The sequence below is a fragment of the Coturnix japonica genome, chromosome Z (genome assembly GCF_054131305.1).
Source record: "Coturnix japonica strain WE chromosome Z, WE-NBRP24, whole genome shotgun sequence".
NCBI lineage: Eukaryota > Metazoa > Chordata > Aves > Galliformes > Phasianidae > Coturnix > Coturnix japonica.
In genome coordinates, this window is record NC_140702.1 from 30576651 (window position 1) to 30604017 (window position 27367).

The 27367-nt window shown below is 40.3% G+C and overlaps 1 protein-coding gene across 12 annotated transcripts in view; it reads right to left on the reverse strand.

Moving 5' to 3' along the window:
• Window positions 1–3024: 3024 nt before the first annotated feature.
• Window positions 3025–27367, reverse strand: part of NRG1 (neuregulin 1) — a 170371-nt gene continuing 146028 nt past the window's right edge. For 4 of the 12 annotated variants that reach the window (XM_085528920.1, XM_085528918.1, XM_085528914.1 and 1 more), the window contains 7 exons: window positions 24758–24816; window positions 19110–19133; window positions 14364–14466; window positions 10999–11125; window positions 9811–9941; window positions 9064–9267; window positions 3025–4783 (listed from right to left, as the gene is read on the reverse strand). In XM_085528920.1, the coding sequence (XP_085385046.1) occupies window positions 4132–4783; window positions 9064–9267; window positions 9811–9941; window positions 10999–11125; window positions 14364–14466; window positions 19110–19133; window positions 24758–24816 (1300 nt within the window). In that variant the 3' untranslated portion in view covers window positions 3025–4131. Of the gene's footprint in view, window positions 4784–9063; window positions 9268–9810; window positions 9942–10998; window positions 11126–14363; window positions 14467–19109; window positions 19134–24757; window positions 24817–25499; window positions 25568–27367 lie in introns of all 12 variants that reach the window. The other 8 variants (XM_085528921.1, XM_015849619.3, XM_085528919.1 and 5 more) reach the window with 5 other exon arrangements.

Here is a 27367-nt window from a genome sequence, read left to right on the forward strand (position 1 = left end):
AACATCCAAGTATGTACAAGATGTATTTACAATAGAATAGAGAATTACAAATGATGATAATTGGCCATGTTCTTTGTCTGCCCTTCTCTGCAGCATTTCATAGGTGCTTTTTTTGTTTCTTACTAGAAGTAAGTCCCAGCGGATGGTATGTAGCCACACTGCAGAGCCAGGAAGTATCCAACAGGTTGAGGTGTGTTCTTTGAAGGAACACAAGTTTGCTATCCTGGATGTTCAGGTAACTGCTTGTGGTATGTGTGACAAAAGCAGGGAGATGCAGTATTGTTTTGGAGGACTGAGCTTCCCTGGTTCCTGATAAAGGCAGTGGTTGATCTCTCAAATCTGGGGATGCTGGGGTGGCTCAAGTGAGGAAGGGAATATGGGCCGAGAGGAGGGGGTAGGTTTTTCTGTTATAATAAAACTTCTGTGGAGCTGTAATGTTCTACACCAGGCAGGCTGCACCAGGTTGTGAACATCATCTTCCAGATACATGCCCTTAAAGGAAGCATTTTTTTCCTGGAGAACTTTTGCATATAAATAAACATGCAGGGAAAGCTCACAGCTCAAATTAAATGACATGGAAATAAACAAGGACAATCTGAACAACCTGGCACAAGTATGTTGAGACTGCCTAGCTCAGAGGTCCGGGTAATTAAGTGAACATCCCCCAGGGGAGCTGGCTTTCCCCGTAGGCACTTGCTGGCTCTGCTCTGCATTGCTGCAGTCCACAGCACCTAGGCCAGCAGGAGATGGCTGCAGTCTGTCAGCAGAACCTGTGGCCACGTAGACTTGCTAGCTTTGGGGTACGGACTTGTCTGATGTGGACGATGCCTACCCTCCTCACAGTATGCTAAAATCAAGTCCAGAGGGGAGAGGCTGTGTTCTGCTCCCACTTCTGTGAGTGCCAAGCCAGGGCAACTCCCATAACTCACTGTTGCATGAGTTGTGCTGTAAGGCTGGGTTCTCCCCAAAGACCTAAGGGCTTAGGCAGCCATATCCCCAATTGTATTTTCTTGTTCTTAGGTCCATGTGAAGTCCCCAGCCTAATTTCATGCTTACTCTACAACACACTACTGTATGTACCTGGCGGTGGAGCAGAGACTGCACAACACTTTGAGGCACTGCATCAGAAGAGATGTGACATTTTCCCCTAGATCCACACTGAATAAATCGTGTGTATCCAGCTCCCAGGCACATGATTGCTGTTTCCCTTTGTATTGAACTTATTTGGTAGTCAGATAATTTACTCCACTTCAAAGCTTTCCTTCCTGATTAATCTATCTGGGGTATCACAGACCCCTGTTTGTGAGCTGGTCTTGTAGGTAATCTATACTGGAGGAGATTACGAAAGCCCCGCATTATAATCTCTATTCTGACACTAAAACAGGTGATTTGGGGACAAATCTCTTGTTCCTCTGCTCCTTTTTTTTTTTTTTTTTCTTCTTCTTTTTTTTCTTTTTTTTCTGCCTTGTCTGTCTTGCAAGATTGTTGCTGTATAAGAAGCCTTACTGAAAGAACAGGAATTCAAGTGCCTCTGGAAACTTGAGAGTGCAAATCCTTGGGAACTGATGGTCTGTGTAAGGAAAGTTCACCTGGCCCTCTGTGTTACTGAGCTGCAGTTACTGGGGAGATGGAATTACTGCTGCATGGGACTGCAGATAAATAGGCATGACTAAGGGGATGAAAATGAGTGTATGGTATATAGAATTTGTACAGAGCTTTTGTTCTGGTCTGCAAAGGCAAAGTGTGTTCAAGTACATGCCAGCTAGGGAAAAAATGGCAAAGGGGACCTGAGTCCAGACAACTCGTAGTTGCCAAGCTTTGCCATATGCCATAGACTTCTCAAATAATCAGTGCTATTTCAGCCACCATGTAGCCCAAAGCTGTACTGATCTTTTGCTTCTACCACCAACATCCTAGTACTCAACATCATCATCATTTTCTTCCTTTTCTGAGTTTATTGTTGTTCTGTTGAATCTGGTCCTTAAATGGATTCCTCCATGTTAATAGTGTGACGCACCTCATCTCTACTATGAGAAACTAGCTAATTTTCATCCTCCTGATAAAGGGCTTCATTTACTAGACTTTGCTTTCAGATCTCAAACCAACAGGACATTGTATTCAGCAAAACTCTCAAGCACATGCTTAACTTTATGCATACACCGGATGCATCAATGGGAGTCTAGCACATGCTGAAGATAACTTCTGCTGGGATTAGCATAAGCATATGCTTGAACAATTTACTGAGTCAGGACTTTAGTTCCTTGGTTGTACATATCACAAAAATTTCTTTGACTTATTTCTCTTCATTTAACTGGGACCAGGACGTGGCCCAAAGGATGAGCGTAGTTTGGCTGAAATTCTTGTTCTCTTGACATGGCTCTTATTTAGAGTCCAGTAATACCTGTAGAACACATGTTCTCATTTTCAGAATCCCCGGAGTCTAGGAAAAACATTTGTTTTCCACATCAATCCTGAGTCTATGCTGTGCCAACTGAACACAACAAAAATCAAAAGAAGAGAAGAAGCAGAGTGACCCTGACTAAACTGATAGGAATTCAGTGCAAAAGAGGCCATTTGCTTCTGTCTGAACGGATGCAACAGCTCCAGCACTGACAGCACTCTTATAGTCAAAGACTTCAAGGCCATCACTGTCTGTATAGACATTCATATCTAATAGCCACTCATAGTACGGCTGTAACTCAAATCATGTGCTTGACTTCATATATGGTCTTACATCAGCCTTGTTTCCTCCACCCTAAACAACGGAGTCAATAAAAGCAGCTAGAAATGGACTCCATGCTTTTGCTATGTCCTTCCTTCTTCCTACCACTTTACTGTTATCCAGCAGATAAATTCTTCCCTGAAAGTAATTTCTGTGTCCAAGAACAACCCTTACTCTAAAAGCAATGCTAACAAGGTATTGCTAGAAGCTTATCAGGGTTCTTTTTGAGGAGGAGAAGAAAAGGGAGAAAATTGAGGGGAAAAAAGGGAATAAATCATCTTTTAAAAATCAACATTAAAAAATAGAGGTGAAAACTGATTGCACTTTTATTAGTGGCATTTGTTTTCCAGCTAGATCTCTTCCTTGCTTAGTTACAGATATCTGCTATAATATTTGCCCCATTAACTTAAACTAATATAAATCTTTTTTTTTTTAAATTATTTTATTTTTTTATTTTTTTTAAATATTTTTTAAATTTTTTAGATTTTAAATAGATTATTGGGTTCAAAGCCTCAGCTAACCTAAACCCATTTTCTAAGGGATAACTAGAACAATTAATATCTGGAAAATAATGAAATGGCAGCTCTTAGTGATTACAAGCTGACCTCTGATTAATAATATATTTGGTTTAAAATCACAGTATTACTTTCTTTCTATAAATAACATTACTTAATGCAGGTTTTTTTTGTTTGTTTGTTTTGTTTGTTATCCTGCTGTAATTAATAGTAGCATGCTGTTGGATCTACTATTACCCCAGTGCTCAACAAAGCAAACCTTTTGGCTGACAGAGAGCAGACAAAACTCTTTTCATATACAGAAAGCAAATAAAATGTCTTATAGAAGAAAACAGGCTTTTTTTTTTTTTTCATTATTTTTTCAGCTTTTTTTTTCCTTTTCTTTTTTTTCTCTTTTTTTTTTTTTCTTTTTTTTTTTCTTTTCTTTTTTTTCCTGGTGAAGTGGATAAGAGTGGGAGTGCCATAACAGGGCTTTTTGATCTGGGGATTCCACAACAAGCAAATGGGGACTTCTGCAATTCTTGCAAATCATACATCCAGTCATTATAATGCAGTGCACAAAAAAGCCAGAACAACTGAGGGCTAGAAGGTTTTGCAAAATACTACGGGACAGCAATCATTGTAGCTGTACGAAACTTGCTCTCAACATAACGTAACATAAAGGCACCATTGATATCTTTCCCCATTTTGGAAATACTGTAAAAAATTGCTACATATGGCACATAACACATTTGTACATACGTATACTTAATTTATAAAAGTTTTTTTTTTTTTCCTCTCTTGTTTTCTATCAGCAGAATTGCTAAAATAAAATAAATTGTTTAATTTAAAGGTGGAATACTTCATTATATAAAATAAAGTTTTACATGTGAATCTATGTGTTTTGTTTATGTCTTATACAGCAATAGGGTCTTGGTTAGCTATTACACCGGACAACTTTGCTTGCAACTCTTCTGGTGTGGAGAAGCGATTTGCTGGGTTAGTCCTGCTCTCAGCCAGCCGATATGCAGCGGCCTGCTCCAGACTGGTTGCCATGGGATTTTGTATGCTAAGAAATGGTGTATCCTCACCTATTCTTTCATCTTCTGTTTCACTCTCAGAGCTAGCACTCTGAGAGCTTGTGTCGGAGTCCACTTTGACCCTGCTGGAAATATGGCCATTGGGCTTTGTTCTTTTCACCCGCCGGCTGTTAGCGAGTTTCTTTGGAGGCTCCTGTGCTGGTTCATACTCCTGTGTGGTCTCATACTCCTCATCCTCCACTATCCTCAGAGGACTGGGTGGCAGACTGTTGCTCTCATGGGTGGGATTGTTGTGGAAGGAGTTGAATTGCTGAAGATGGTTGTCATACTTCTCACGCAGCCGCGGCGGGGTCACCAACAGCAGCGGTCTCTCCTCATCCATGAAGGGACTCACTGCCACCGAAGGGATGGAGATGGTCAAGCTGGAAACTGGTGGTGACATTTCAGATGGAGGGGACTTGGGAGAAGTCGGAGTGTGGAAATCAACGGGTGACATGCGAGCTGGTGTAGTCATAGCTGAGACATACCTGACATAAAAGAGACAGGAGAAAGTTGTGGACACAAGCAGTGACGCATGAACATGGCTACTTATGTGTACTGTGGAGAATATGGCTGAGAACCATTGAGAAGCCTCACCATCCTCATGTACATCCTTAGTGTTGAGACATTCTTTTTGCTATTAGTATGACATCATATTAGCCTATAAAACCTCTGACTTCTGGAACTATGGTGAAAAATGTTTCAGAGCAGGAGGAACTGAGCAAAGTCCCCAGAACTATTCACCTCCAAAGATCCATGGAGATACTATAAATTGTTTGTTAGAATTATTTCCTGGAATGAATCCAGCAGTGGGAATCAGAGATATGGAAGAATCTGGGGTACATACAAATGAATAAGAGAAAAGAAAGGAAGGGATTTGAGGGATGATCCTCTCGCAGCTTCACCCTCTTCTGGTAACCAGACTGTCTCAGCTTAAGGAGAGAAGTAAATTCTGGGCAAAATTAGGAGCAACATTCTGTTAATTTTAATCACTAGGTTTTGTGAGAGCTTCACGCTGCTGCTCAGTGCATTGTCAGCTAGCCCCCCTGGCAGGCTGGCCTATCTGCAAAGAAATATGACTGCACAGTACCTGAGGTAAGCCCAGGAATCCGGCATGAGAAGTAGGATGTTTAATTACAGAGGTGGACACTAGAGAGTACAGAACCTGAAGCATTTCAAAAGCAAGTGGACATTCCTCACCCCAGCAAGCTGCAACAGGCACTGCATCAGTCTGAGCACTTGTTAAATCACCTCCACATTGCAGCTACTGTCTTACAACATTACCTCTGTTTTGAAACAACACAGAACATCTAAGTGCTTTCTAAGTTTGTTTCTTTGTTTCTTTGTTTAATGATAGCTTTTGACTTGGTGCAGTATAATCCTTACAACTTTTACTTTGGGTTTTGTAGGATTAAAATTATTATTATTATTATTTTTCATGCTAATGTCATTACTACATATTAGCATGTGTTGGTTTTTTTTCTTTATCTTTTTGCCTATTTTGACTATATCCAAGCTTCACATGGAAGGCTTTGGCTGTAGCTTCACAAGTCTGAATATGATGCATTAGCTGTCCCCACCTGGGAATAAATGCTGATAGAGAGGATGGTGTTGCTTACTGATAATTGTTGCTCTGCAAAATTTGCACCTGTTCCTTCTTAAGTTTTTGCAGGATGGAGTGTGGTCAAAGGTGATATATAAAAGTGAAACTCTGGTGCTGCCTTGCTGCTTGTCTCAAAGGAAGAGGACTTTGAGCTTGTTTGGATCAGTGGAGCTCTTTGTGATGCTATTAGGTCACACTGATTCATGAGGCCTGAAACTTCTTGATTGAGGGAGCAATGCCCAGCATGACATTTCGCAAGGTTTGGATTTGCATTTTGGTCTTATCTTGTGTTCACGTGCTTGAGTTTCAGCTCTATCCAAACTTATCTCCTTCTCATAGATAGGCCAACTGTGACAAGTTACATGGCTGCAGTTGATGAAGTTCATTTGTGGTCTATTAATCCGAGTCTAAAAGTACCAAAATAAATCCAAATCAAACTTTCTCATCCAACTTTTGACTCAGTTCAGCATATTCCTGTTTAAAACAAAGAGTTACTGGATAAGAGAAACCAGTGCAGACACTGAACGGATGTGATAAAATGGGGTAAATCTGTTTCAGTAGAAGTACATGATTTACACCACCTGAGGAACACGGAAAAAAAAACCAAACCAAATCTGGAATACATGGGAATTAATCAAGCTGGTTGCAAGTGAGAGCAGATGGAAATTAATAGGTCTATGCACTGACTGAAATTATTATTTATTTCTCCTTGCATTAGTAAGCTTTTTATCTCTTTCACTTTTTAAAATAGGTGTTGTCTGAAAAACCAAAGCCTTTCTACCTCTCCAGCTGGTATAGCTTTGACACACTGGAGTTTAGCTGATCTAGTACTGTTAATGTACTTAGTTAAAAGCATTCAGTGCAATGTATGTGCACGCTTCCATCAGTGTAAATTACTCATGCTGTGTGTCATGCATTCACATGTTTCTGGCGTAGTTCCACACAGTATAATAGGATAGCACTAAGAAGCTGCTGCCCTCAAGCTGAGGTGCAGGTGCTGAATACAGGCAGCTCTAGCCTATCCTGAAAGGAAGGTTAAAAGGTGATGGATTTATCCAGCTTTCTGGCCAACCATACTGGCTCAGTGAAAAGGGATTAGAGTGCATGCATATTCAGCCAATTAACCAGTTATGTGCTGGTAGCTTCACCATATGGTCCAGCTTGTCATGCAGAGACAGCATTTTACAAGCCCTCTCCTATCAGATGGCTAAGGACTTTATAAAATATGCATGCTTGAGGCCTCTGTTCATGGTTATGACATGGTATACAACAGAGGAATAGGGACACGCAAAAGAGACCCTCTTAAATTCTGTTCCATTTCATTTCAAGATTGTGAGGGAGCTGGGGGCCTGGAGGATGGACGTGCACAGGCTTGATTTGCTAATTCAACATTTGATTGCCTCAGGAAGTCATTTGTCAGCTCATATGCTCCTTTATGTTTCAGAATCATTTTTAGTTGCAAGTAATTCTCATTTTCTCCCTCATATACACATGCATACAATCCATCTCTCAGAAATCATCTGCCACATATTTCCTGCTTGCTAGAAATAGAAAAGGCCTAATTGAAAGCCTGGAGAACTATTTTTGTCATGCCAAATTCACAACCATTTCAGGTGCAGGCTATGCCACCAGTGCATGGTGAATTATCACAGAAATGCTGTTCAATTTCACTTGTAGTGTAATCTTGAAGAAACATCATAATTGACAGAACACCTTACTCATTCTCAATGAAAACACCTCCTTCTCCCCCTACAGTCTATGCAGCTTGTGTTAGGGTGTAACTCCTCATCTCCAAGGCCATTGGCATGGGAATGCTGAATGATCTGTGCTTCCAAATGTGTAAGTTCAAATACACAAAGCTGCATTACATGATGCTGGTGGGCATGTGGCAGTGCACCCCATCTGGTTCCTAGGTAGGGGACAGTGCAGTGTTTAATATTCTAGGTCCTTATCCTGCAAAGCACACGTTGAGCTTCACCCTGCATGAGTGACCCCGCTGATTTCAGTGGGGCTACTCACACAGCTAAGAGTTAATCCTGAGTAGGTACTCTGCTGGATAAGGGCTATGGCTATTTATGTCGTGTGAGCCTCCTATCTTGAAAACTGAGCTGCACGGCAAATTCCAGATAAATTTTATATAAGAGAGACAGTTTGCTGTCCTTTGTGTCCCCACAAATCATGTTCAGAGGGTCCTTATCTGTGGTCCACTGTCCTGCTGCTAAGCAATTGTTCGTTGTGTAGCAGCAGTACCACTGAAATGGGTTTTGCTGTACATGCACATTCATTCTTTTGGAAACCACAGTAAGTCTCCTACACAAGTTAGTCTCATTGTGGATTTCCTGGCTGCATTTTTGACATCACGGACAGCCCACAATATCAAAACCCCATGTGATTTCACAGTGCTCAGAGTACTGATCTAGTACCATTTGCTTTTTTTCTCTTCAGTCACATTACTGGGAGAAAAGCCCTCTTTCAAATGTCTTGTTTCTCCTCAGTCTTTCTGTTTCTCAGCCTTAAACCCAGAAACATTTTTTCAGTGAAAGTTTTCTTGCATCTAGTTCACTTTAAAGCTGAACTTAGGTACTGACAAAATAAGTCTTCCAGACTTTTCTTTGTAAAAAACTTGGCCAGCTATGCCTCTGGCTACTCTTGATCTAATAATGACCTCAGTACTTATGGCTTGCAGTTTGTGCTCTTTGCTTTTATTTAATAAAATGTCAAGGGGAATTTTCGAAAGAGATAATGGGTTTAGGATCTGGAATCTTCCAGAAAGTAGGTGTCAGCTGAATATCTGTACTCTTAGAAGTACTTATCACCCTCTTAAGGTTCAATACATTCATTTCTCCCTATCTTTTGTGTCTGATAAAATTCCTCAGGAACCAAGAATCAGTCAGAAATCCATTTTTGCCTCACACTGAAAATTTCTGAAAAATGACTTAGTGGTGCTTATTCAAATGTGAACTGCAGCTATAAGGAACAGAGGCAGGAAGCGAATAATTGCTTTTCCAAGACTTCAAACTACTACCAAGGTCTCCATCTTCATGAAAGAGGGAAGGTATGCCCTACACAAGCATCACTGTTGGGTTTTCTCCTATGGTTCCAAGCAAGGAAAGCTTTGGGGAGACCCTGCTATCTGGAAGCAGTGAGGTAGGTCGTGTGTGGTACCTTTCGCTGTGAGGAGAGTCTCGGTAGGAGTCAGGAGTCTCTCTTGCATGCCGGAGGAAGCTGTTGCCTTCCCTTGGCCCACCAATGCCATTGAGGCGGCCTCGTGGCCCTGTTGGGCTGGTGTGCCTGCTATTCTCCACTGAGGAGCTGACGAGCACAGAGTGGCTTTCGGAGAGTATGCTTTCGGTATGGCCGTTACTCCAGCTGAAGGAAAAGATGAAAAAGGAGCAGTGTGAGATGAGAAGTTTAATCAGGGGAAAGCAAGGATTCTTATGCAGCTCTGGATGTGCAGCACAGCCTTAGGGCTGGTAATTATTTTTTAATTATAGGAATCCATGTACACTGACATAAATTTTTATGTGTGGGTAAAGTAAAGAAGAAGGACATTCTTGTCTCCAGTAGCAGAGACTGGTCTTTTGTTTTAAACAGAGCTGTCACTCATTTAGCAATTGGCAAATACTGAAATTCACCCGAAAAATACTGGAATGGCATTCACTCAATAAAACACTTTGTGAATTCCTGGAAAGATAATTATCTAGGTGACGTGACATCATAGTCATAAAATAAAAACACTATAAAAGGAGCTTAGAATTTTCTTTTTCTTTTTCTTTTTCCTTTTCCTTTTTTTTTGTTTTTGTTTTTGTTTTTGTCTTTGTTTAAAAAAAAAAAAAACAAACACCATCTTTTCTGTTTTGCTGCAACAACAGGATGATAGTTCGGGTGCTACTTTACTTCCCAATCTAGTACCTGTGGCTAGGTGTCTGGGTGACTGTCGTGGAGTGATGTGTTGTTGAGGTGTAGTGGCTTGTGGAAAACGAGGTCTCCGTTTCTCGCTCAATGACACGTTCACTGGAGATTATGTTTTTTGAAACGTACTGCTATAAAAAAACAACATACAAATGTCAACTTTATAAAACAGAATTTACAGCATATCCTCACACACAGTTATGCACACAAGAGCACAAACGTTCTCACCCAAATACAGGCAGAAACTGCACTAACACACTCAAGCACTTCCATGTACACATATCACATCAAACATCAAAATAGAAGGAAAGAAATAAGAAAATTAGCAAATGACTGCATCATAATCAGGTCATGAACAACATACATATGTAGGAAATGAATGAGAAATCCTCGTGGATGGAGACACAGAAAGGTAATCCACACATTGGTACCAGATGTCCGATGGACAAGACAGCAGTAGTTAATTAACAATGGCAACTGCTCATTGCACTATAGATATCTGGGCAGGAAATAGCTATTTTCAGTGCCAATGGCTGCAGCACAAGGAGTGACTGCCAGAATGACCCAAAGGCTTGTGAGGTGGAGCTGGAGGCTCAATCTCCTGAATAAAACGCTTGGAGGTTATTGTAGGAATCACAATTTTCCCCTAAGTAAACTCCTTGTTTCCCTTCCTTTAAAAATCTGGGCATGGATTTAGTTTTTTTTGAGGGGAAATATTACAAGCTGAGTTCTTCTAAAAATGTGCCTTGGCCCTAGATAAAGCTAGCAGCCTTAACAGAACCAGAGGCTTATATAAAGGTTTAGGTGCTGAATGGTTCTTTCCACGCTGTGCTTGGACAAAAGGCAAGGGGATACCTGTGGATTACTGGCCCAAGCCACTTATCCCCAGCCAGTGTATTGTCCAGGTGAGGACCTCACTCAGGCTTTTACCCAAGAAGCTGCTTTTTTTCCTAGCTTTTCACAAACTTAAGCTGATGCAGAAGTTGATAGTGTCTAACTCTTTCCATTCTCTCTGTGTAAAAAGCCTTGCATTGCTGGTACATTTGAGTGGAGAACTGGAGTGGGCATCACAACTAGCACTGCTCCTTGGAAAGCAGTGTTGAGGAGCCTGAAGCATGAGTTCATATTGTGGATGGCAGTTGCCATGGCACTGGCAAACAAGGCTGAAATGTGGGCAGTAAAACCTACATTCACCAGCTGGACATTGTCTGGTGGTGGGTTGGGGTGGTGTGGCCCATTCGCCATGTTCATCACATTGTTCCTCTCTGAGCGAAGGCTCTGCCGAAGGCGGTCATGCAACTTTTTCCTCTGCTTCCTGTACATGAAACACAGAATTGTTTTTAATAGACAAAAGCAAAGCAGCTGCATCTTTCAGCACGACAACAATGATGATAACAATAATAAAAATACTCTTTCTTGCCAGAACTTTCCCCACCGCTGCAAGATCTCAGAGTTACTCCTAAGATCACAGCACTAATTGCAGCTGGAGCTGTGGGGACCTGCAGAAGGGAGAGATGTGTGGGCACCCGTCCAGAAGTCATCAGGCCACAGAGGGACATGAAAACGTGTGAGGGTGAAAGAGGCCATTTCCAAGCCATGCTCTGTCTCTGGAGAAACTCTTTAGTGCACCCCAAAGGGAAGTAGGAAGGATTTTAATCCCATCACCTTGCCACCAGCCCACAGCCATGATCAGACTTCTGACAACTCGCTGGCATTCACTTCTCTGCTACACAGGGAGCTGCCACCCAATACAGGGTGGCCTCCACTTCAGGGCCTGCCCATGGCTGTTGGCAGTAGTGGCAAGGCATACCAGAGGCCTGCTTTCTGCTTTCTCTTTGGCTTTGCCTCTGTTTCATAGGTAGGCTGATGCGTCTAACAGTGGCAAAGTTTAAAAGCATGGCTAAGACTGGGGCTAATTTGTGATACTGCAGCTACATAATTTTTCTATGGGATTCATATCCTTACCCCAGACATACTCCTTACATACAGACATGTTAAAGAAGCCAAGAGTGCCAAGAAAGCCTGAGAAATAGTACCAAGTGAGTGGGTGTATGAGGTATGCCTGAGACTGCAGCCATCCTGGAAGCTCTGGAAGGTTTCATTACAGTAACATCAGACTGACTCTGAAACCTAGTAATTACCAGGCAGATGCCAGGTTTGTTGACACATTCAAAAGAATCATCAGTATTTTCTATAAGATAATGGTCTTTGGCTGATTGAGACACTTTTATTGTGTGTTATCTTCAGCACCATCCTGCCACAGAATCCAGGAAAGTGAAGGGAGGATGCAAGTTCCAATACATTGCAGAGAGCATATGACCTTGGCTGTGGTAAGAGCTGAAATATTCTCAATTCCCTAAGCTGTATGCAGAAGTGCAGATATTTTTGGAAGGATAGGATACTGTAGGACATAAACATTTTCAATCCTGTTTTGAACTCAAGGGGATGATTTCAAGTTTCCCAAAAAGGAGGGGTAGGGGGAAGGTGAACAATATGCTGAAGCTTGATAGCCGGGAAACTTAAAGACAAATAGCTTGACACACTGCATTTTAAATATTCTAAGTGTATGTCTGGGCCTGGATGGTAGAAGACATTTGATTTATGTTTCTCTACGTGAATGGTGTAAGTAGACACAGCTGCCTAGAATATGTACCTGTCTCAGCAGGACACAGTCTGAGGTCCACATGGGCTTTGTGTTTGGAGGATAAATAAGTCACAGCTCCCCAGGCATGATATTAAGATGCACGGGTGGTTAAGGTGAATGGAGAGTTCATGGCAGAGAGGTATCTGAGCAGTTACCAAAAGGCCAGCATGGGCTCAGAAGGTGCAAAGACAAGTTTAACCTGATTTCACAGTACCCTTTCATGGGACCCTGGAGCTGTGTTGATGGTACTTGAGGATGACCTAATTCCCTCAAGCTGGTAGATAAAGTGAGTTTTTGAGGGAGTTTCAATTCAGTGTCTATGCGGCTGATATCCTGGCACTTACTGCTTTGGAATCTACTGCTGTAATATTTCTACACTGCTTTCCAACTTCAGTGATCATTATACTTTCATTTCGTGTACTTCAATGTGTGCCATTTGTTCTGTAGTAAAAGAATACTAGCTAAAAACATTAATCCAGTAAACTGAGGAGAAAGAATAATGGGAGTGATAACAAGTGCTTTGCTAATACTAAAGAGCTTTTCCTAATGCAAGTGACTTGCAAACAAAGCTTTTCTAAATTGGGACTCAGTGCCAGAATATGTTGCCTTAGGATTTGACCAGTAGCATCTCTTGTAAAGAGACCTACAAAACTGAAGCCATTTAATCTTATTTGATATGTTTTCCTGACACCATCCCAGGATTTCCACTAGTTTTTTCTATATTGGGAAGAAATGGCTTGTGGGGAACATCCGACTGATAGCAGTCTGGTGTCAGTGCTGCATTTGGAGGGCCATGAACTGGCAGCTCACTTTCATTCCAACCAGGTGTGTTTGAAAACACTTCAGTTTTGGCTAGCAGTGATTGCTGATATCTGGGACTAACTGTGACACAGCATCCACTATGGGGGTATTCTGTATGAAAGCTGTTCCTCAGAACCCGGATTAAATGTTTGCTTAAAGTCGTGGAGATGCCTTTGCTAATTCAAATGAACTTTGGATTGCAAAATATTTTGTTTAGCTACTCTGGTTTGGCTGTTGCCATTTCCAAAATGAGTAATTGATCTGATTCTTTATTTACGTTCAGTGGTTCTCAGTTCCCCGCTGACCATTGGTGCAAAGGTTGTGGGTAGGTGCTGCATGTGTGTAGCTGCACTCTTTGAAGGGACAAATGATATCCCCCACCTCAAGCTTTTAACACATTCATTATTGGTAGACCTTGCAAGGAAAACTAACAACCCAGTTGCTAGTCAGGCCTTGCAACAGTAAATCTAAATGTATATACAAACGATAAGGGTTTTCTGTGTTTTGGTGTGAAGATTTATAAGGACAACCAGAAGTTCTGGCAGAACAAATCCTGCTGATGTTTAGTATAATTTATGGTCCACAGTGTCTTGTGCATGTTTGAGAATCACCCCAGTAATTCACAGAGACTCAAGGAATGCATTAAAGCATCTACTTTTTCATTGGGAGCACTTTCACACTTGGTTCTTTGGCCTTTGCAGTTTAGTAACTCTTAGCACTGTTAATCTTGTTCTTGAGTATAAACAAACTAGGCTGATCTTTAAAATTTACTGCTGGCCAGAAACACAATTCCACTGTTGGGGTTTGCTCCCATCCAGCCAGGAGTAAACAGAAGTATGTAATAAATGAATTACAAGTTGATGAATCACAAATGAATGGTGAGAGATCTTTCAGAGAATCTTTTAGATACCTGTCTTATTTTTGCATTGCAGATTGACACGGAGAGCTGCACCCTCCTTGTCTGAACCATAGAGCACTGTTCACTGGGCTGTCTATTCAGTTCTACTGTGGAAAAACCCAGTTAAAACTTTGTGCTCAGAGAAGTAGAAGCTACAGTCAACAGGGAAGCCCTGATCAACAACCATATGTATAAAAAAGAAAAGTTTACTTGGTTTTGCAGTAGGCCACCACACACATGATGCCAACTACTAGAAGAGCAATGCAAATGCCAGTTATTGTCAGCACCCGTTTCTGGTACAGTTCCTCAGCTTCTAGAAAAGGACAAAAACAGAGAAGGTCACAACATGGAGGATAGCTAGGCAAAGAACACACTGTCAACAGCTGACATGCTACATACCACTGCACAGATTCACACAGCCACACCAAAACACATCTACCACACTTCAGGCAAACTCATTATCGACTGCAAGGAGAACAGGACTACACTGTATGCTCTTACACAGTATGAGGGATGAGTGATCATCCGTACAATTACAGTCAAAAGTAATCACTTTTTGTTTACGACAACAAGAATAATATCCAAGAGAAAATGTCACAATTGACAAACACTCAGCATTTGCTGGAAATAAGAATGCAACACACTAACGTAATAACATAAATCTGCAAATGCTTAGGAAGTTTTGCTCTGCAAAGACAGCTGAAATGAAGGCCAATTTTATAGACCTTTTTGATAAATTTATTTTCTTGCTGTTTTTTTGGACTGCTTTCAAATCCAATATCCCTCTGCCCCCATGCCAACTGGTATCTCAGTTGTCTTTACAGGAGAGATTTCAAAATATCCTTCTACATTTGAGACATGAGCTTGGCTTGTAATCATAATACCATTGGAAATTAATATATATTTTGAGCTCTGGTCATAGGTTTCTCCTATGCCCCTCAAAAAACCCAGCAACATCAAGAACAAAAAATGTGTCTTGTATCAGAGAAATGTTACATTTTAACTTGCATCTCTTCATGTCTACCTAAGGAACTGCTCTATCTAGAGTGGCAACTTGCTCAGTGATGAGAACTTCTTGCTGATCTCATTCATGAGACATATTTTACTATTATAAAGATGTTAGTAGCACCAGTAATGTTTGGATTGGATCTACTCTTGCATTCCAGCCTTGATCACTCTTGGCAGAGAGCATCAATGCATATTGTACAGGGGAAATGTTACATAAGATGTTCTGAAATGGAGACAAGCATTCTGTGTTGACACAAGAAACAGATTTTATGAATGCAGATTTGCATTCCTGTTTTTAGCAGAAAATAGTGTATCTGGCTTGTTTTGTTTTTTTTTTTTTTTGGTTTTTTTTTTTTTCTTCTCAAATCTTATTTTTGACAGTCCCAAAAACCTGCCCTGGAAGATCTGGTCTGGAATTAGATCAAACGGCAGCGCTGACCACAGAACACCAACAGGTGATCACAAATAAATGAGTGAATAAAAGCCACACAGCTCCTCACTACCATGGGGATAAACATTAGTATTACTCCTACCCAGAGGCACTCAACAAGAACATAAAAGATCTGTGGGACAATTCACTATGCGGTTCAAAGAAGTACCTCTACGTGCTGGTCTCTCACACATAAAGAGAGTCTCTGTCCAAGCTCTGCATCTCTTAATGCTATCCTGAAAGGAGCTTAAAGGAGTTTGGGAGATAAAACATTATGGAATATGATCTCAGAAATGGAAAACGTACCAGCAAAGAAAGGTGCCTCTCTGGTCAGCTTAGGAGAAAACCCTCCTCGCTGTGGAGGGAACATTCATTCTACCAGAGCGTTTTCTGTCCTTATTTAGTTCAGTTTAAAAATTGGGGGCACAAAGGTGCACAGGGGTGAGCTCAGGACTGGGATTCGTGACAGCTTGCAGGACCATACCTATGTGCTTTTCTGGGGAGGAAGGGAGGCCAGGTACTGTGACCCTGAGCAGGAAGAGCAAGGGATTAAATCCCTGGAATTTGTGTGGAGTTTTGGATAATAAAGGTGATTGTTGTCTATCCTAACTGCTAAGATGGCGGTGGGATTGCTGAAGCTTTTGTTTCGGAAATGTGGTTTAAGTCACTGTAATTAACTTATCTAAAATAGCTGTTAATTAATTTAATAAATGTTGTGGCCAACTGTTGATGCATGGCAAGGTGCCAGCTCAGATACTACCCAATATCCAGTGCTGAGATTTTCAAAAGATCAGCTGAGCATTAGCCTTCCAAGATTTTCCTGCCTCAAAGCAGCTACTCATGGCTGAGATTCAGAACAGATGGCTAATCTTCCATGTGACAAATAGCCAAGTGAGAAGAAATCTTCATTTCTCTGATACAATGCACCTTCCCATAGAAACAATTCTTCCCACAAGCCAAACCCACTGTAGACCAAAACACCAGAAAAACAGGTCATGAGCACTGTCAGACAAAATTAATAGCATTGATTATTAACAAGGGAGAGGGGAGAAGAAGTGAGTTTGGTAAAACTAGGATGCTGCAAAAATGTATTAAAGAAAAAAATAAATAAATTAATAACTCCAAGAACAGAAATTCAAAAAAAGGGAGGGAGGAAAAGGCTGAATATCCAAATAAAAGGAGGACAAAAAGAGGAAGGGGAAAAACACAGAAAGACAAGGTTAGAGGGTTGAGAAATCAACTGCAGGCCTGGCACAGCATGCTTGATACTGGAAAAGAGTGAGGAAATGCTCAGGGGAAAAAAAAAAAAAAAAGAAAAAAAAAGAAAGAAAAAAGGCTGAAGCAGAATCTGAAGGGATTTCTCATACAGCATAACTCCTCACCTAGGCTAGTTAGTGGCACTTGATCCCCTTCCCATTTGTGCCCTTTTTGAAAGCGCTTATTAGTTAGCCGTGGAAATGGTGTATTACAAGGATGTCACAGGAAACAGGAGAATTGCGCTAAGCAATTTAGGGGAAAATTTGAAATGCTTTGAAGCTACTTTTTCTTTTATTTTTGGTCATGCTGTCAGCTGTTAGCTTGTGAAAGCAAAATGAATAAATACATTTCAACCCATTTTCCTTTGATGGAAAAGGAGAGGAGGAGGATTAAGTAAACAGTGGAAAGTCTGCTTGGTCGTTTATACTCAGGATATACTGCACTGACTCAGGAGGGTTACTGCAAGCGAAGGCTGTTGCAAACAAGCTGGTGATCACCTTGCTAATGCTGTCAGGGGACTGAGGCTTGCTGCATGTGTGAACTCTCCTGGGCTTGCATGGAAGGAGGGTGCAGTAAAGGAACCAGGCTGTGGGTAAAGCTGTGAGTGATGCTTCTCACACAGCCACATCTGTGGGTTTGCAGGTTTCTGAGGACCTGATTTCAAGGGCCAAATCCCACACCTGTCAGAGCTCTGGCAACCTAGCCAAATGGGACACACATGAGCAGCACTGCTGTCATGCCCTCCCCAAATTGGAAGGAGAAGTGCATCCCCAGAAGGGCGGGCCAGCTCTGGGGCTGGACTTCCCAAGAATTCCTGGGTGTCTGTAGCAGTGGCACTCACAATCCAGAGTCCTAAGTAGGCCTCTTGGATTATTCTGTGATTCCATGGTTCTAAGACTTGAAGACACTAAACCCCTCTACATGCAGCCCTTCAAACATACTCATAATGTAATTAATTTTACTTCATCCTAATTTATACATAATTGATAGTCTTACATTTTCTATATTCTAAAACTATTATTTTTACAGGTCCCTAGTGTTGGTTTTTGTTTTAGTTTTCATTTTTAAAGAATTCAGTTCTTTACCAAGAGATGGTTTCACTCGTTTTGAAAGCAAGGTTTGTAAATTAGGTTCTTTTAAAAGGATTTTAATATAATTTCTCATATGTTAGCGTAGAAATGTGTCTTCAAATACAATTTAGTATATATGACTTAGAATTAATATTATCTTGTGATAATAACAATAAACTCGGTTGTGACAGATTGTCTAAATTTAGATTTGTTGTGGTTTCTTCATAGTTCATGGCTAAGACTACTGACATTTTATGTGGATATTGTTAATAAGAACATGAACTAAAACTGTATGAATACGATCAATGCCTAGTTCTTCTCATTTGCCAATAGTTTTAGGAGACTCCATGCTAAACCTGACTGGAATTCCAAGAGTTAGCCTGTTAAAGAGATGCATTATTTACATTCATATTCACTAAATGTTAGTGGGGTGAGTACAGTCTCTTCACAAAGAGGACCTGAAGATGTGTTTTTATTCCCTTTAAAGTGTAGCACAATAATACTACTCACTACCAAAATTCTTGGTTTGGTGCAAATGTAGAGCTTGTTATCAGAAATAATACTGAACACATCTGCTGACTTCAGGTCTGTTTATGTTCTGTAAACCTTCATTTAAGTTCCTAAATAACTTTCAGTTCAGTGCTTATTTACAGACATAGAAATATATGTATAAATGCATATCATTCACACCTGTGTATATACATCCTATTTACATGCTCAGTTGTGTGTCTGCACATAAAACTTTGGAAACCAGAGCTCAAAGCTTTAAATTTGCAGAATTTAAAGTGCCTATAACAGTATGTCCTTTTTTATAGACTAGTTAGTCACCTTGCTTAATGCTTTCAGTGTTTCTGAAATCAGGCAACTGTAGAAGAACTCAGCAAAAGCAAATATTAAAACTAGCCAAGATTACATTGCAGAAAAGGACTGTACACTATGCTAAAATTACTTGAGTAATTCCAGGATCTCCTTAGATCTGGAATATCTGGAAGATTACAATTTTAGAAGCTGATCTCCACTAACGTTTTGATAAGGGCTGTTGTTATAGCTGTATGATCCCTTCTAAAGCATAAAGAAATTGGTTAAGAATTGAAAAGGGGAGTTGGAGGGGAAAAAAACAAAACAAAACAAAACAGGTTTTATCTCTCAGGCTCTAAAATCTGCAGGCTATAAGGAATGATTGGTCCATACCCATAAATTCAATCCCAAGATGCTCTGCCAATGCAGAAAGTTGATAAAAAAAAAGAAAGAAAAAGGAAAAAGTTTCAGAAAAGAGCAATACACTGTACTCAAAAACAAATCATATATTAGTATTATGGCTTTTCTGTGTCTGCATATGAAACAGGACAAAGAGGTGTGTGGTTAAATGGGCAGTGCTTGTGAGCCCCTGTGAGTTACATGACCAGAGCTTCTGTAAGGGTTACACACCAAAACATCTATAGGGTATCTAAACAGCCACAATGTAGTGAACACAGCAGGAACCATTAACCCTTAAAGATTTTACTGAGATGAAGGGAGCTGCTGCTCACGAATGCCATGTGAAATGGCTGGATGTTTTCAGATGGGAGCATTAGGGCATGGGGTGGCTTACAAGGAGAGGAGTCCCCTGGCAGATGGGCTCTGTGCAGCCCTCTCCTCTGTCCCTGTTATCGTCACTCTTGTGTGGTTCCTTGCTCTTGTCAGTTGCTGCCTTGAGGTGGCTGGAACCACTTGCTGGGCAGCAGGACCCCTTCTCAGCATTGCAAACTGACTTCAGTAGGGCTCTTATCTCTGGCAGAAAAGGAGCCAGTCCCTTTTCCTTGCCTTCATCAGAATAACCCATTGGCTGGCTGCATGCCCCCAAGGGCACAGGGGCAAATGCAGCTCCCACCAGATCACCTGCCAACGTTAGCACTCCCACATCCTGGTACCTCCAATCCTCCATGTGCCCTAGGAGATCCTTCCCATGAGTCCAGCTCCATAACCACAGCAGTTCTTATTTTCTTTGTCTTTGAATGCTGTGCAATTTAAATTCAATCCTAATTTTCTGATTAAACGGATGTTTGTACACATCAAGAATACCAATTCTTTCCTGCCAATCAGTAATATTTTAAGGGTTAAGTAAGCTGGAATCCACCCAGGTCTCTTCCTAAAGAGCCATTTTTAACATGCCTACATGAACACTGCTAATGGTATACATTAGTTACATAGAAAGCTCGGTTAAGTCTTTGATAAAATGAATGACATGCCCATGCATATATATTGCCATATTTATGCTTACTTATACGTAAAACTCCTTGCCTGGATGTAATTTAATTTTGGGGGAAGTCATTCATATCATGCAGTTTTTATTTGAAATAATTCAATGGGAAATTGGTACTTAGAATGGGAATATATTCTGGCTGAGAGCCCTAATGAGAAAACATGCTGAAGAAACATGCATCACTTATTCAAACCTAGATAAAAAATAGCTCTTATTTATCTTTGTTATTCCTAGCTACACTGCCTAGACATGATTAAAAGAAAACAGAATATCCCAGCAGTTCTTGTTTTATAAACAGGTCATCAGTTTTGATTTTTTCCCATTTAAACCAATAGTGCTACATACTTATTAGATACAATGTGTTTTTTATCCAGTATTTGTCCATGCATGCTAAAATGAAATGCAATTGATTATTTTTAACTAATTGGTTTTTATTTCAGATGTGATTTTTGGTGGAGCAGAATTGGTGGGAATGAAGCTTGGAATGAAGTGACTTTGCACTGCAGCTCACTGGATATATTGGTTTCTAGTGCCAATAGAGTATGATGTCAGGAAATGCTGCAACATACAGGTTTTCTAGAACTGCATGCTGCATTCACAACAGCAGTATCACAGTCACTAGGCAGTCATGATTTTGGAGTGGCTGTCCTATAGAATTAGGAGGTTGGTAGCCTTGGACATAGGAAGGGCTGTGTGAAGGCACCACACCTGACAGTGAAATCTACGCATTTGGATCAACTTCATGTAGCTGCTGAGTTCTGAGAAATGCTTAACTAGTAGAAAGGCAGAAAAAATGGACTTCTGAAGATCTGCAGTTTATGCAGAAAGTCTGAAAAAAATGACATTATTATAGTCGTCACTCCAGAATATCACCGTTTTACTGAACTTTTGCCTTATTCTTCCTTGAATTTCTCAGCCAAATACATCCTGAGAATATGTGGCAGAGCTACCTAAACAAAAATTTCCCACTGACCCTCTTGAGACTGCTCTCTTGCTCTCTAAACATGGCAGATCTGAAATGATCATAAATTAAACTGGTATCTCATGCTGAAATGCTTGCCTTCAGAAGTATAAGGACTACAACCACTGAGACTGCCTGTACTATATGGAAGTTGTTCTATATTCACAATACATATAGAAATATTAGCCAGTGAAGAAACAAGTCACCAAGACCTTTGAATGAGATCCTTGGCCCATCTGGGATGTTCAAAATGATAAACGATTTACCCGTGATTATGCTCTAAAGAAATGCCTTTGGCTTTTTATTATTCCAAGGCTCTGCCTGTGTTTCTTAGTCCAAGGATTGTTCTGCATTACAGAGCTGGTATACGAGCTCTCATCCATAGCTACAGAAAAGGTAGCCTGAACTTCTGAGATTAATTCATTACCTCTGTTCTCTTACACTTTACCTCCTTGTATTCAAGCAAGTGACTGTGTGAACACTAAAACACAGCAAGTATATCTACATCTAATAGATATTTCTGTAACACTACTGTGGGCCATCTTTTTGTATCTTACAGAACTTCAGTGGGCCATGAACCTCCAAGTCAAAATCACTTCAGCAAAAAGCCTTCTGGTGTTCTGGTATCTTCTGACATCCCTCAGTGCAACACAAACTCCTGGCCAACAGTCTTAACCTGCTGGAACTTACCACCTGCTATGTACCTTTCACATATGCCCTTCTTCACTGGAAAAGATTTTGGATAAAATAGCTGGTAGAAAATGCAAGTACTGTGCTCAAGGGAAGAATGATAGAGAGTCTACCAGACAAGCTTCCAGGATGAAAAAAAACTAGGACAGTTTGTTCTTGATTTTCTTCTTGTCTGCAGTGGTGGGGAGCAACTGTGTAGCTGCAGTGCTGAAGATGACTGTGTCAGTGAGGACCCTAACATCCATCACTTCTGGTCCTTAACAAGATATTCTACAGTTTTACAAAACTGGAAGCCAAGGCACAGTCAATATACACATGTGCCTTCCAGTTGTCTCCATCACATAAGCTGTGCTTAAATTTCTACTGGGAAAGTATTCTGAAAAGGGATGTTCACCTAATATCCTATATTTCTTCTCAACCTGTTTTTACTGCACCATGATAACTACCTACTCAAGGGCTAAGTAAATCACTAACAAGGCAAACCATTGAGTCTTACACCCTCTTGGGGTGAAGGGTGGAGGGGTTCAAAATGTTGAGCATTAGCTCAGCACTGATCCTTCAAAAGACCTTCTACAAATAACTTTAGGACTCTTCAGGATCCTAGAGGAGACCTTGGAAGCTAGCTTATTTTCAACAGCCTTAAGTTAGTGACAGCTCACTAGCAGGCATACTCGATATTGAAACAATTGAACCCAGCTTTATAAGCAAAAAGAAGGTTCTTCTGAAATCAGTAATGACTACATGTCACTATATAGTTGACATATACATTTTTGTTTCCTCCTGGCCCCGATTTTCTCTGTAGTTTGCAAAAGCTACATCAACAGAGCTAAAATAAATCAATAACCTGCAACACTTGGTGCAAAATATGAGCCTACTTTTTAGCTCCAATGTTTGTTTGCCTGAAGAGAACATCCAATACAAGCTCCCCTTACACTGCATACTATGCATGACATTCTTGCACCTCTGCATTGGGTGCAACAGTAAGAATGCTTCCTCACTGATTTTCTTCTGGTTAAATATAAATGTGTTCTCACTACATCCTTCCTATCACTAAGTATCCTATTCCTAAGTATCACTACAAGATTTATAGCAGCTTAAGAAATCCGAAGCTATAAGGCAGACTTTAGTGCCAGAGTCCAACAGTCATTGCCTGGGGTTCCTAGACTATTACAGGATGTGTATTTGTGTGCTCTTCTTCCAGTGCATTTCAAGAAAGGCTGTACTGGACTGGCCTAATTACATACACTCATGCTGCAAGGCAAACACATCTATGTCTTTATCATGTATGCAACTTCAGAAAATCTCAGGTTGGTGTCAGCTGCCAATGATGCCTTTAAAAATCCCAGTCAGTTCTAGGAATCTGAAAAACTAAGGAGGAAAGAAAATCCACCTCTCTCCCCACCCTTCCTCTCTTTCTTTGTCCACACACACACACAATCTTTTCTGGGCAGGGAAATAACTATCATATAATTCTTCCACAGTTTTCAGGGCAAATTCATCAGCAAACAATAGCTCTTATACTTCTATTGCATTTCTTTTTAAATGTTTCTGGTACAGTGAGAAAAATTTAACTGTACTTTTCATTGCAATACACAAAAAAGACCATTTAAATCTAACTCTTGGTGAACTTAAACACTGCAATAGCATAAAAATTCTTAAATCCATAGTTACCAGAGATGTTTTAAAAATAACACACTAATAAAGCATTTAAAACTGAGGGATAAAATACAGACTTGAATGTTGGACGGTCTGGTCTCCAGTCAGTCCCCTTGGGGTTTACATGGGTAGATTCCATGATGGGTAGTATGAATTATGAATGGACATTTTTCATCCATTGGTATAAGAGAAAACCTATGCATCTCTTCAGGCTCCAAAATGTCCAGCATCTGCTAACAGCTTTTAGTTCTATGTACTAATGGAAATTAAATTAAGCTAGCCCATAGTCTTTGAAATCTTTCCATGCTGGCATGCAATCTATCAAAAAATATTTCCTAAAATACTGATCTTAGGTCATAGTACATTCTGATGCCAGTGACAATTAATTACAAAAAGTACTCATGCATTGAAATGTAAGATCTAGGCAATTTTCTTACATGTTACCTTTGACTTTGTTATGGCCAAAGAGACTATAAATGTTCAGTGTACTTTCTGTTTCCTCTCTGACAATTAATAAATATTAATCCACTTATCCATAGGAAAACTTCTAAGATGTGACTGCAGTGCTGATCCTACCATTGCTCTGATACAGAGTCCTCTGTGTGTGTGTGTGCTACACTCATTTGTCCAATTAATCTGGCTCTGAAATACTCATCTCTTGCACCTGTTACCCACAAATAAATACGTCATTTCCCATTGTTTATGCCATCTCTCCCCCTTGCCTTCTTCCTTCTGTGCTCTCTTTGCCCTGAAATTTGGACAATGAGAAGAAAGAATGTTTTGATCCTGTTCAGAATGTGCTCCTCAGAAATGATGTAAGCATGCCAATTACCTTTAACTTGTTGCTCTGAATATAAAACTCATATATAAATACTTCATCTACTTATCCCTTTTTCTGAGGGAGCACTGCTCTATATGAAGCTTTGTGACCTTTTTATTTTTTTGTGGCAAATAAAATGTAAGACTTTCAAAATGTCATTTTTGCACTTCAGCTGCTTGATGTCAGTGGGATGTATACACCACACCATTCAGTGTTAATTTCATAGTGTTCCTTAGTTTTGCATTTCCCCATAACCTCAATGCCAAACAATCCAGGAGAGTACTGCAATAGCTTTTTGTTACCATGTTCATGCAACAAGCAGAGACGATCAGTATTAGGCTTTAGGCAACAAATCTAGTTAAGGATTAAAAAAAAACACAAAATAATTGGAGGAAAGATGCAGCGACAAGAAAGCAGCACCAACTGAGCATGCTTCTACTGCGGCACAGACAGAAAGGTAGTGGACGTACTGTAGAAGCTGGCCATTACGTAGTTTTGGCAGCGATCACCAGTAAATTCATTTGGGCACCTGAGAGGAAAAACAAACAAAAAAAAAAATGGTAGAGAAAAAACAGAGAAAAGAGAAGAGGTGAATATATGCTAAGAAAGAAGCTCCGTCAGTGTGAACTGATATGACTTGGTGAGTTCACTTTCAGAAACCGTATCTCGATTTAGCGTGTTAAAATGGCTCAAGATGTTGAGAGCAACTCATTTGCTCTGTGGAAATGAAAAAGAAATCCCCCCAGAAAAAAAAAAAAAGGAAAAAAAAAAAGCAAAAAAAAGCCAAAACCAAACCAATCCAGATCAAAGTGTGTTTCAAGATGTGAGAGAGAAATTCACCACTTCAAATTCCCACATTGCTTTTAGGATGCACTTTCCACAAGGCAGCGAGGACACAAGACCTGTACATCACTCATCTCCATGAGTTTGTTCTTTTAGAGCAGCACTTTACAGCAGACTCCCAAACAAGAAAGCTGCCAGTGTGTGCAATACAAATGCATCTGCAAATGAATGGAAAGATCAAAAACCACACAAATGAGAAACATTTTGGAGGTCAATAATGCCATGGTGTACAGATTTTACTTTAGAAAATTGGGTCGTAAATTAGTACGTAAAGAGGCCGGTTCCAGCTGAACTGTGAAAACACCAAGTACTATTGATTTTGTTGCTGTAGTTGGGGAAGAAAGCAAAGTTCAGATTATTTTAACATACTTTCTTGGTTTTGGATTTTCATGGGCAGAGTTTCAGTACATCTTGCTCCAGTGAATCCAGGTTGGCACCTAAAGGGCAAAAATGTGATAAGCAATAGTACACCAAAAGCACTGCACTAACAGACTGACATCTGCAGGCCTACGGAGGGGGTAGTGCACTAAGTGGCCTCCTGGTTAGGTGTTAGTGAATAATGATCAGAAAAGGGTAAAGAAGATGTCATCTTTCCGAAGACAATACTTCACAAAAGTTAGAGTAAAAATCCACCACAGCAAAACATAGGAAGTCTTTTTGTTTGCCTGTTTCGAAAAAGAAGGAAGAATTGAGCCTAGCAATAGTTTTTATCACCTCATTGCTTATCCCACCTCATGAAAGGATCAGATAGAGGATTTTAAAATTTGGAATGCAATGCACAGCAGCAATTTACACTGTTGCAGTCACAGGGAATCTATGGAAATATCATGCTTTCCCTATTTCTCTAACGAGATGTTAGATGCAGCAATCTCAGAAATTAAAAAAAAAAAAAGAAAAAAAAAAGAATAAAAAGGAGGAGAACCTGAAACCTAAAGGCACAAAGTATCTTCAGCATGGCTGACATATGGAGAATGAGTCAGTCTGGTCAGGAAGTATGGTGAGAGGATGGATGTGCTCTCAAAATCTGGAGCTCCACAGCTGCCTACTCTTTCAGTTCACGTGGTCTTCTGTGGAAAACTTCACTGCGGGGCACCCCACATCTATAAAGAGTGAATTTCTCTTCAGTGCTTTTAAATCTTCCCTTCTGCTAACAGCTGTCATTTCTTTCTTCACCTTTCTTTATTCTTGATTCTGTGGTAGAGCTCAGTAGTTTTCTCTCAAAATATTAGCCTACTAATCAGAGCTACTGCACTTTTTATATAAATCTGAATGGCTTGCCACCACAGTAAACATATAAGAACTCCAGTCTTCCTCTTTTCTTCTTCTTCATTGCACTCTTACTTTGTGCATAGTTTTAATTGACCTGCTACCTACTTCTCTGAATCCATCTTATCTTGCGTTGTCCATCTTTCTGAGGATCTCCAAGAGTTTTGCCATGGTGCAAGAATCTCCCTCTTCTGTTGCTGATGATCAGGTTCCAGCTTCCATTTCAAACGAACTCATTATTTACTTTTCAGGGTCTGAAGAGCTCTCTTATTTGCAAATGAGAGTTGTTCAGAATGATCCTTTGCATCTTCCATCCCTCAGAGCTCCCTGTCCACTGAAGTAAGGCTTGGTATTGTAGGCTTTATTGTCAAGTTTCTTCTAGTCCTAAGAGTTAAGATATTGTACAGACAGGACTCCAGAAGAGTAATATGGCAGGTGATCAGTGTCAGGCTTTCTCACTAGTTCCTTGTTCAATAAACAATGCAGGACTAACCTTGGTATAATAAAAAAATTGGAGATCTGTAGATGATTATTTGGAGGTGATTTGCTGTAATGCTACACTGGTTTATAAAGGAAGGGCATTTATTTTCCTCAGGGCCAAGATCCTATCTTCTTATAAGCATTCAGTGTAGAGAGATCCAAAGTCTCCACAGATGTATTCAGTTGAGAAAAATGCAACAAAGATAATTCTGTCATGAGAAATAAATACTGCTGGGCACAAGAGAAAACTGCATTTTAATCTATGCTATTGAAAAAGAGTGAAGATCTTCTATCCCCTTAATTTCCATTATTTTATTTTGCACATTTCATTAAATGCTTGTCCACGATAGCTGGCATTTGCACATGAATTGAAATTTATTTCAGAGGGACATCTCCATCTTCTTCTCCAGGCCCAGCCTACAAAACTCCAATAAACATGCGGTTGATTAAAAATCACAACATTTACTTCTGGCCACTGGCTGGTGTTTGCT